General features: G+C 37.1%; 1 protein-coding gene across 1 annotated transcript in view; it reads right to left on the bottom strand.

Moving 5' to 3' along the window:
* LOC101887980 (serine/threonine-protein kinase grp) overlaps positions 1-12,464 on the bottom strand; it is a 99,302-nt gene that overhangs the window by 23,467 nt on the left and 63,371 nt on the right. Inside the window, exon 4 of the mRNA XM_059130320.1 lies at positions 9,836-10,059. Within this exon, the coding sequence (XP_058986303.1) occupies positions 9,836-10,059 (224 nt within the window). The remainder of the gene's footprint in view (positions 1-9,835; positions 10,060-12,464) is intronic.

Genomic DNA, 12,464 nt, shown 5'->3' with positions numbered 1-12,464 from the left:
CCTTGAAAGATCTTAGAAGGTCAAAGTCCATAGCAGAGCTGTGAAAAGTATAATTAGAATGTCTTAGAAGACCTGTAAAAAGCTTTGAGTTTATAGAGAACTTGTGCAAGATCTTGAATCCATAATATACTTGTAAAAAATTTCCTGTCCATAGACGTTTGGATGTATTTTTAACCATGGAAAATCCGAGGAATGTATTTTTTGTCAATCGAAGGAAGAATTTCGATACATAGGCCCATATTTATTTTATAGAAGACCCGTAAAAGGTTATCTTTACATGAAAGACCTGTAATATATTTATAGAAATTCTGTTAAAAATATGTGGAAGAACATTTTCCTTATATGAGTAGTGGGATTTGTTCTTTTCACAGAAGATGTTTGGAAGTAGGAGCTTACCGAAGATCAGTGAAGAAATTCTAACCATGGAAGGAAGGAATAGTAGTCTATCGCAGGTCCTTCCATGTCCTTCTATCCTATTTATCAAGGTCTTTGAAAAAACGCCGATACGTGGGAAGCATGTGGAAGGTCTTATGTCTACAGAAGAACTGTCCTGCATGGAAGATTTGAAAAAGGTCCTCATGTATAGAAAATCTGTGGAAAGTCCGTAGAAGATCATTTTTCATACAAAGATAGTGGAGGGTTTTCTTCGCACAGAAGATGTTTGGAAGCTGAAGCTTACCAAAGATCAGTGAAGGAATTCTAACCGTGAAAGGACCTGCAGAAAGTCTTCAATCAGGCGAAGACTTGTGACAGGCCTTCTATTCATAGAACTCCTCTGAAAGGTCTTTTATAAATAGAATTCCTGTGGTAGGATGGTCTTCCGATCTCTACCAGCTTTATAGAAGATAATGTGTTGATGGAAATATTGAGATGTGCCAAGTCTGACTGAAATCGAATGTTAATTTCGTGTTTTATTTGCTTCATGGATATTCTAAATTTTGACCCCTTGCGGGGCAGTTACCAGAAGGAGTGGGCTGATATACCTCATCTTCACAGCAGATCTTGTGTTAGTAGAAATAATAGGATGTGTGAAGTATAAAGAGAATTGGATACTAATTTCCGATTTTATGATCGTTTTGGTTATTCAAAACTTTGACCCTTTATGGGCGAAGTACCAGAAGAAATGTTCCGATCTCTATTATCTTTATAACATATCTTGCATTGATGGAAATATTGAGCTGTACCAAGTCTGAATAGAATCGAATGTTAATTTCACGTTTTATGAGATTTATGTATATTCAAAATGTTTACGCTTTGTGGGGGAGGTACCAGAAAGAGTGGACCGATACATTGCATCTTCTCACAAGACCTTGGGTTAGTAAAAATAGCATGATGTGTGTAATTTAAAGACAATCGGACTCTTACTTCATATTTTATAAGAGTTATAATTATTCAAAATTTTGACCCTTTATGGTGGAGGTACTTGATGGAGTGAACCGATCTTGTCTATTTTCATACCTGAGCTAACACTGATGCAAATATTACGATTTGCAAAGTTGGATCAAAATCGGATTATCCCTCTTCTTTCTGTGCAGTAAAATACTTTTTTTGGAAAATGTCGAACTTATGTGGGGGAGGTAAAAGGAGTGGATCGATATTACCCATCTCGAACTCGAAGTTTGGACCTAATCGGTAACTACCTTCGAGAGTTATCGTACGCCCCATCGCTAGATCGGTCCTGAAACGGAGTTGGTCCAAAGAGACCTAGGGTCTAAAACCGTTATTTCGATGAGGCACGTTTTGGCCGTATCAAATGATATATACCCTCTCTAGCCATATGGCTAAGGCTATAATAATTCGGGCCTAAAATACATTTGAGTAAAATTTTTATGAACCTCCTTAATTTCTTTCGAAAGCCACATTAATATCCATGGATAAGCCTAAATTTTATGTTGAACAAGAATATATTTACTTTGTGGGGTACAAAATTCTTTTGAGGTGTTACAAACGGAATGAAAACTTAATATACCGTCCTCCATATTACGGTAGAGAGTATAGCAAAAGCGAAAAAAGAAATCTCCAATTGTTTACAATATCTCAGGATAAAAACCAATCACCTTGTTTTTATTTCACCCCCCTTCTTTTAATGTTGACAACTTAAAAGGATATGAAAAAGGGAATCATAAAAAAGGGGAAAAAAAAGATAAATGCAACCAAAAAACGCAGGGAATTTCTGAAGCCAGCCAGCTTAGCAGCAATATGCCAGTTCAAATCGTGTACACAACCTAATAAGTGCCAGCAATTGGCTGATATTTATGATCCTGGGGACTTTTGAGGCACAGATGCGCTTCGCATACTTGACAGCAGTAGCAGCAGAGGCAACAGGAATCAAGTAAGAGTGCCACTTTTCAATGTTATTGTTGCTGTTTCTGTTGCTTTTTTCTGTGAAATATTATAGCTCATAACTTTGATAAACCACATTCGTAAGCGCTAGTGCGCTAAGAGGAGTAGTACTTCATCTTGTACTCCATCGTCTACTCTTTTTTTCATTCTTGCTTTTTCACATTAAATCCTTTGGCAAAAATAAACAACAACAACAACCACCGCAAAAAGTAAATATGTTTACCTTTAAAGGAACGGAAAAAAGGTGTGAGTGATAAGTGGGTGGTGGCTTGGGTGGTAAATGTAGGTTCTCCATGGCTCCCACAAGCAACAAATGTTTTATGTCAGTATTACGACGGCTGTCGTCTCTCTTCACCTCCTTTCTTATGCTCTTCGTTTTTTTATTTTCTTAGCAGGAAATGCATTTCTTTCGATAGAAAGCCATGATTCATCAAGTCTTCCACCCACCCACATCGTCCACCACCATATCCTTGTCTACTTCCCAATTGTCTTCTTCCCCTTTCCCCCTCTTAAATAAGTGGAAATGGTACTACCATGTGTTGCAAAATATATTTAATGGAAATTTTAGTTTCATTTAAAGTTGTCCGTTTTTGTCGAGGCGTTAAAAGGGAAGTTCCATCAAATTACATTATCATAATGAAAACTTCAAGAAGAAAGAGATAATGGGCCAGAGTCCTTAATGGAGTACATTTTTTGTTCATTTTTAATCTGTAAAATTATTTTAAGGCAGTGAGTCTTTATGATGTGATTTGGAACGAAAAATTCGGAGAAGGATATAATCTACACTGTGCAAATTGGGTAAGCACATATGCTATAATTTGCATTACAAGTAATGACAACTGCATGCCCTATTCATTACCAGTAAGCTAAAATACACAAATTCAACTCTAGTACTATTGGTGACAATATGGTAAGTACTTACTTTCTATCATAGGCCAAAATGTAATAATTTAATTCATTATTCAGATTTTTTGCATTGATAGGTTTCGATTGATCGAATTTCTGGACTTTCGGATATGAAAGTCCAGTTTGAGTTTTAATTTTGAGATGACAGATTTGTGTTGATTTTTATACCACCAAACAAATGCATAAGGACTCATATGTTTTAAGCTATAATTTTCTATTCTTTTAACAACTTCCATCGAAAGGTCTAAAAAAATGATCTTCAGGGATATGCAGTCGAAAAAAGTCGACTTATATACTTTTCGGACTTTTGACAATAATTACGAGTTTTTGGATTCTGTCCGACTTTCGTAATCGATTTTAAATTCTAAGTTTATAGTTAGCAATTTTTGAAGATTTAATCTGTTAAGGACATGTAGATGCATTCTATTAATAAAAGACCAGTAGAAGACCTATGGTAGATATTTGAAGTTTATAAAGGGTGTTTTTTAAGCATGGATAGAACTTTAAATTGTAAAAAGTAACACAAAAAATTAAATTTTGATGAAACTTTTTTTATTTGTTTCAGTATACTCTGACAAATCATCATGAATAGATTCACTTGAACAACGCTACGAAATTATCCAAATTTACTTTGAAAATCAGGCTCAAGAGTTTGGCAAATGCAAATGACCCGTTGTTTTATCGCAAAATTGTGTTCAGCGATTAGGCGCATTTTTTGGCTTAACGGGTTTGTTAATAAGCAAAATTGCCGCACATGGAGTGAGACCAATCCACAAGAGACCCTACAGACTGTGCACTAATGCATGGTGCGGTTTTCACGCTTGTGGCATCATTGGACCTTATTTCTTCAAAAATGAGGCCGGAGCTCGCGTTACGGTCAATGGAGATCGTTACCGCACCATGATCAATGATTTTTTGTTTAAAAATATGGATGACATTGATCCGGAGGAGATGTGGTTTCAACAGGATGGCGCTACGTGCCATACGGCGAACGCAACCATCTACTTATTGAAATAAAAATTTGTCGATAAGTTGATTTCAAGAAGTGGACCTGTCGATTGGCCTCCAAGGTCGTGCGATTTGACACCTCTCGATTATTTCCTGTGGGGCTACGTGAAGTCACTGGTTTATGCTGATAAACCAGCAACAATTGACACCTTGGTGGCCAGCATTGTTCTTGCTATTCGTAACAAACGGCTAGCAGTGCTCGAAAAAGTGGCTAAAAATTGGACGTCCAGAATGCACTTCGCCAAGAACAGCCGCGGTGCCCATATGCCCGAAATCATTTTCAAATGTTAATGTCACATTGATCTTTCGAATAAAAAAAATTTTGATTAAAATTTAATTTTTTGCGTTATGTTTTATAATTTCAAGTTCTATCGGGCTTAAAAAACATCCGATAAAATCAGTTTGAGGTCTTCCACGTTTAGAAATCCTGTGGAAACTCTTCTGTCTTGAGAACAACTTTAAATAGTCTTTAATCTAAGAAATGCTATGACAGACCTTTTATCGATAGAAAATCTTTAAAATCTGAAGATTGAAAGAGGTATTTATGTATCGAAAAACGGTTGAAGCCCTCGTCTTCGAAAAGCTCATAAAAACCATTCCATTTAAGGCAGTTTTTTTAGAATATTTTTTTACCCTCTGCAATAGTATGGAGGGTATAATGTTTGTCATTCCGATCCTTTTTTATACCCTCAGCCATATGGCTAGAGAGGGTATATATCATTTGATACGGCCAAACAGCCCTTATCGAAATAAAGGTTTTAGGGTCGTAGTCCTGGACCAAATACGTTTCAGGACATTTGGAGTCGATATAGCGATGTTCGTCCCTCCGTCTGTCTGGCTGCTGCGCACGATAACTCTTGAAGGGAGTATCCGATTTGGTCCAAACTTGGTACATCGTGATATTATTATCAAACTTAGATCGAGTTCGGAGATGGGCAATATAGGTCCACTTCTTCTGGTACCTACCCAAAAAAATGTCAACATTCTCAATAAAAAAATTACCGCACAGAAACAGAAAGGATAATCCGGTTTTGCTCCAACTTTGCAAATCATAATATTTGCATCAGTGCTAGGTCAGATGCGAAAATGGACTATATCGGTCCACAGTACCTCCCCCACAAATGGTGAATAATTATAACTCTTATAAAATATGGCATAAGAGTTCGATTGTCTTCAACTTTCACACATCCCAATAATTTTATTAACCCAAGATCTGCAGTTAAAATGGAATGTAAAGGTCCACTCCTTCCTGGTACCTCCCCCACAAAAGGTAGAAATTTGAAATATATAGTAAGCTTTTAAAACGCGAAATGAACATCCGATTCTATTTAATTAACATTCGATTCCATTCCTTGGCACATCTGAATATTTCAATTAACATAGGATCTGTCATAAAAAAAATAGAGATCGGACCATTCCTTTTGGTACCTCTCCACAAAGAATCAAAGTTTTGAATAATCAAAACTTTTATAAAATTCGAAATAAGCATCAGGTTCTCTTTTTATATCAGACATCCCTTTATTTCCACTACGTCTCCCGCAAAGGGTCAAAATTTTGAGTATCCATGAAATTAAAATCCGATTCCATTCAGACTTGGTACATCTCAACATTTCCATCAACACAAGATCTATTATAAAGATGGTAGAGATCGGACCATTCCTTCTGGTACCTCCCCCACAAAGGGTTAAAGTTTTGAAAAACCAAAACTATCATAAAATCGGAAATAGGCATCCGGTTCTCTTCAAATTACACACATCACAATATTTTTATTAACCCAAAATCAGCTGTGAAGATGGGATTCATCGGCCGACTCCTTCTGGTACCTTCCCTACAAAGGGTCAACATTTTGAATATCCATGAAGCTCATAAAACTTTAAATAAACATCCAACTCCATTCAGACTTGGTACTTATCAATATTTCCCTCAACACAAGATCGGTTATTAAGATGGTAGAGATCGAGTCATTCCTTCTGGTACTTCCCCCACAAAGGGTCAAAGTTTTAAATGACCAAAACGATAATAAAATCCCAAATAAGCAACGGACAATTACTTTCCATCAACGCAATTTCCATCAACGCAAGATCTGTTATAAAAATGATCATGACCATTTCTTCTGATACCTCCTTCACACAGGGTTCAAGATTTTGAAAAACAAAACGCTCCAAGAAAGCGAAATAAGCATCCAAATCCATCCATCCATCTTCTCAAATTTCAGAAACACACAAACATTTTTGCTAACACAAGATCTGCTGTGAAGATGATGTACATCTGCCAACCCCTTCTGGTACCTCACCCACAAAGGGTCACAATTTCCAAAGTTTATATCTGTCATAACTTGCGAAAAAAGTAGGCGATTTTTTACAACTTGCTATATCTAAACATTTCTCTTAACCGGAAATCTGATATGAATATGTACTTTATCGAAGTTTTTGATTTCGCATAAAATTTGATATAAATGTTTGATTTCCTTCAAATTTTGCACATACCAATAATTTTATCTGCATTCGATGAAGTCTGAAAATGGAGTACTTTGGGCCGATATATGTGTTACCTCTCGCATATTTCCTCATTTTCCAAAAATTTGCAAATATTTCATATAAAGTATAGAAAGTACTCGATATAGTCCAAATCTGGCACTTTGTAATATTTAGGTAAGATATGAATTGGTCAATATTGGCCAAGTGCTTCGGAACCTCCCCCATATAAAGGGTCAATAGTTTGAATAATCATAACTCAAGGCTGGGAGTATACATCTGTCGGCAAAACCCACTGATACTATTTTACTTGGTTCAGATATATTTGGGATGGAGGTTTGAAATTTGATAGAGAGCTTTGTATTGTTTTAAGAATCATAGGTTTAGTAAATAGGTCATGTAGGTCCACTTTTTGGTGGAGTATATATATAAAGGAAAGCCTCGATTTCAAGACTGGGGTTTTTTCGTATAGAGGACCTGTAGAATAAACGAAAAGAATATCTCTTCTCCCCAATTTGTCTTTTTTCCTAATCCAAATTCTTTTCCGCCCAATAGTTCTAATGTTATTTCAACCATTTAGTTTATATAAGTTTCCACAAAAGAAACCTCTCTTCTTGTGTTTAGATAATTATTCAAAGTTTTAATGCGATTTGCATTGCATATTCTATTCAAAATCAAACACTTCAAAAGCAATAACAATTGGGAAATAATGATTGAACGGCGAATGAAAAATGTCGATGATTCGATAATGAACCACAAAGCTCATTACAAACAAACAACAACAACAACTACAACGACAAAAAAGAGGAAAAAACTTAGTCAAATGAATTTTCCATTGATTTCAACTTTATGATGGCTTCATTAAGCAGCCGTAGCAGTTAGTTTAGAGGAGGATGTGGGGCAGGGCAAAAAAAAAAACCACGGCGACTGCACAGAGCGAATACATTAAACAAACAATTGAAAAACCTGTTATAATTGGTGGGAGGTGGGAGGAGGAGGAATAATGATGATGCTGCCAATGCTGCTATTGACGCTGTTGATGGTGATGATGATGACGGCGATGAATATATCAATCAATCCAATCCAAACAAATAAACAATTGAAATCAATACCCTGCTAGTTAGGATGTATTGGATAGATGAACGGAAGGACCGGGGAAGGATGTAAGCTGGATGCTGGACTCACCCTATGTAGTTAGCAATTGCTTGCCATAATTTATGGAGCAAGTTGAGTTTAGGGGCTATGCTCGGATCATTTTGAAATTTTTACCGCAGGTAGGTATTTGTAACCTGATTACGGCAATGTAATTTTTTTGTGGGGGAAATACCCGGTTACCCGGTTATTCGACCCAAAAGTTCGAATACAACATCCGGTTTGTATCCGGTTCTACGTAACCGATATCAATAAAATGGGTATCATTTGAAAGCTTATGAAAATACCTATCCAACAAGTGGTCATATGACGGGGTTGCTGGAACCGGTTTCGGAGAAATTTAGAAAAATTTGCATTTTTGTATGAGTACTTTTTGAAAAACCCATAAAAACTCGAAAATGGACCCATTATAGGGTCTTAAAATCTATACACTATATTATAGCTAACACTATTGCCTTTCCAAAATGGTGTCATATGTGTTGATATCTTTTGTGGTTCCGAAGATATAAGAGATAGAATTCATTAAATTATATTTTTCTCCAGTCTAGATGCATTTGACTTTGACCTTTATAGCTTTTTTAAGCAACCGGCCTTTTGGCCGTGGCTTAAGATTTTCTCCTCTAGGGTATGTCCAACACCGGCTACGCGATCCATAGTTTTTCTAAAAATTGTAATTTTTGTAAGTAGCCGGCCTTCGGCCGGGGCTTAAGATTTTCTCCTCTGGGGTATGTCCAACACCGGCTACGCGATCCATAGTTTTTCTAAAAATTGTAATTTTTGTAAGTAGCCGGCCTTCGGCCGGGGCTTAAGATTTTCTCCTCTGGGGTATGTCCAACACCGGCTACGCGATCAATAGTTTTCTAAAAATTGTAGTTTTCGAAAGTAGCCGGCCTTCGGCCGGGGCTTAAGATTTTCTCCTCTAGGGTATGTCCAACACCGGCTACGCGATCAATAGTTTCCTAAAAACTGTAGTTTTCGAAAGTAGCCGGCCTTCGGCCGGGGCTTAAGATTTTCTCCTCTGGGGTATGTCCAACACCGGCTACGCGATCCATAGTTTTTCTAAAAATTGTAATTTTTGTAAGTAGCCGGCCTTCGGCCGCGGCTTAAGATTTTCTCCTCTGGGATATGTCCAACACCGACTACGCGATCCATAATATTCTAACAACACCAAATTAAAAACAAAGCAGATTAACAAGAACGTTAAACCCGACACAAAACTTGGCTTCACTCAAACTGCTTTCATAAGTAACGAATTTAAAAGTCAATATCTTCGGAACTACAAAAGATATCAACACATATGACACCATTTTGGAAAGGCAATAGTGTTAGCTATAATATAGTGTATAGATTTTAAGACCCTATAATGGGTCCATTTTCGAGTTTTTATGGGTTTTTCAAAAATTACTCATACAAAAATGCACATTTTCCTAAATTTCTCCGAAACCGGTTCCAGTTACCCCATATATGACCACTTGTTGGATAGGTATTTTCATAAGCTTTCAAATGATACCCATATTATTGATATCGGTTACGTAGAACCGGATATAAACCGGATGTTGTATCCGAACTTTTGGGTCGAATAACCGGGTAACCGGGTATTTCCCCCACAAAAAAATTATATTGCCGTAATCAGGTTATAAATACCTACCTGCGGTAAAAATTTCAGGTCAATCCAAGCATAGCCCCTAAACTCAACTTATGCCTAATTTATTGTGGGGAGAACTTAGGGGGACAAATTTCCAAGGGATTTGAATTGAAATATGCTGTAGATACACATACACACAAAAATACACACTTTCATCAAACACCGGTTGAAGATTACAAACTTTGAAAGGATTTCAAATACTTTTCCAAATCAACACGTCCTTTGTTTTAAGTTTTCATATTTTTTTACAATTTTTTTTATTATTTTCAGTTTTAGAAATTATCTTAGCTTAACTTCACAAACTTACCGATTCGATCGAACAGCTCGCCACCGGCTGCATATTCCAGAAATATGTATTCAATATGACCATGTGAACGATTACCGAAAAATCTCAGGATGTGCTGGTCCTGTAACATTTTCTGTATGCAAATTTCTTTACGCACCGACATGATGGCATCCGAATGTTTTTTCAAATCGACCATTTTCATAGCAACAGCTTCACCGGTTTGACGATTAATCAACAATTTTACTCTGTAATGAGAAAGAGCGAGAGTGAGAGAACGTGACATGAGAGATGTTGAAATAACAAAAGCATAGTTGCAATAAACTTGAGGGAAACTTGTGATACTATTCAGCGGTGTAGCGAGAGTGATAGAGAGCGAGTTCATGTAACAAAACTCTCTTCAATATTGTTACAGCAACTCTGGCGATTATTTAATTCAATTCAAAAACGTGGGCGTTCTATTGAAACAGTTCTCAAACTAAAACACGTTGTGTGTGGTGTATCCTTTAGGAGTAGAGTTGCCATTGCAGATTTCATAAAAATTATTTGAAGCGAAATTTTTCGAAAAAAAAAAGAAATCACACAAAAATGTATTTAAAACTGCCAAAGAAGACTTTTTTGATATTGAAAACATTACAAGTCAAAGTCTACTTGTGTCATTCCGACATTGATTTTGATGCCCTACACCACATAGTGGTAAGGATATTATGTCTTTGTGCATTTGTTTGTTACATGGAGAACGAAGAGAGTTAGATCCATAGTTACTTCTGAGGATCTTTATAGAATCACTTTCTGAGTTGATTTAGTCTGTCTGTAAGTCCTTGTATTTTTGTGAACAAAATGCAGCTCGCATTTATTATCCGATTGAGATGAAATTTTCCAAACAATATTTGTTTGGCCCAAGGATGAACCCTATTGAAATTGGCGATAATCGGTTAAAATTTAGATATAGTTCCCTTATATATTTTTAATTGTTTATTGTGCCCTGGTTAATTGTGCCCAGATGGCTAATATCAGCCCAAATGGACTGCATTTTGGCACGTCCGACGAAATTCAGTCTAGAAGCATGTACTTCATATTTTGGTGTAAATTGGTTCAGATATATCTATATCTACCATATATTCGTTTCATTCGATTTCGTGTTACAGTCCCTCACATGCATAATATGCACTCCACAACTATGATATTTGTTTGATACCGGACATTAGATACAGCTCGAAAATACCTCTGCCAAATTTTGTCGAGATCGGTTCAGATTTTTATATACCTTCGATATACATTTTCATCTGATTTTACGGTTATTGCCTACCATACAGGGTTAGATGAAAAAACTGCAACCAACTTGAGACTACTGTCATTTCTAAACCACTCGACCTACAGCTGTTAAAATTATTCCAGTGACAGCTCATTATATTGTTTACAAGCGTACCAAAGCATTTTCGTGAGAATTATCCAGGAAAAAAAGTTATTCGTGATGTAATTCAAGCGTGGTAGTGTGATTTCTTTATATTTAGCTGGAAAACCACAAGTGGCTATCGTTAGAGCACTCCAGCATTTAAATGTGAATAATGTGATACTGGTAGCGTAGCCCGACGTCAAGGAAGTGGACAGGAGAAAACAGCAACATCTGCAGAAATGGTTCGAAAAGTAAAAAAGCGACTTGATCGAAACCCGTGTCGCAGTGGCCGAAAAATGTCTCGAGAGCTGAACATATCGCAATAATCCATTCGGCAAATATTGAAAATGAGCTCGGGGTAAAGCCACCGCAACAGAAATAAAATCGACTCAAAAGAGCTAATGAAAGTGGTGAACTGCCGAATTTGGTTTTCTCCGATGAGAACAAATTCGTTGTCCTGCTGTTTGTGAACAAACAAAATGATCGTGTTTGCTTGCCAAAGAGGTCAGCTGAAAATGTGGACCTTCGGTTGACCACCAGACCTCAAGCGCCGGCCATCATGTTGGTGTAGGCCGCCATAACAGCCGATGGTCGCTCTCCGCTCGTATTAATCGACCGTGGCATCAGAATAAATGCCGAATTTTATCGCGAAAATATTCTGGAGGGTGTTTTAAAGCATTGGGCACGCAAACATTTTGGCGGCAGACATTCAATCAGGAATCAGCACCATCGCACTCAGCACGCGCCACCCAAGAATGGTTACAAAATGAGGTTCCTCGCTTCATTTCCAAGGCACAATGGCCACCAAAATCTCCGAATACCAGTCCCTTGGACTATTGTGTCTGGAGTATTTTGGAAAGCAAGGTTGGCACTAAAAAATACCAAAGTGTCGATCACCTCAAGCAAGCGATTCGCCGGGAATGGGCCAAAATACCGCAGAGCAACATTCGAGCAGCGTGTGACGGTTTCATTGGTTGTTTGAAGGCAATAATTCGTGTCAAAGGTGACCAATTCAAACAAATCTAAACTTATTGTAGAATTTGATGCTAGTTCTGACATTTTTTGCTTTTATTTAATAAAATTTAAAAAAAAAGTAATAACAATGGCGTTTGACTTTGTTGCAGTTTTTTTTATCTCACCCTGTATATCATTTGATACGACCAAAACGTGCCTTATCAGTACATTTGGAGTCGATCTAGCGATGTGTGTCTGTCTGGCAAGCTGGAGCGCACTTGGTACATTGTAATATTATTCGCA

This window comes from Musca domestica, unplaced genomic scaffold (assembly GCF_030504385.1).
Source record: "Musca domestica strain aabys unplaced genomic scaffold, Musca_domestica.polishedcontigs.V.1.1 72, whole genome shotgun sequence".
NCBI lineage: Eukaryota > Metazoa > Arthropoda > Insecta > Diptera > Muscidae > Musca > Musca domestica.
Note: the sequence above shows the minus strand (reverse complement) of the source record. Positions and strands in the feature narration are given on the sequence as shown.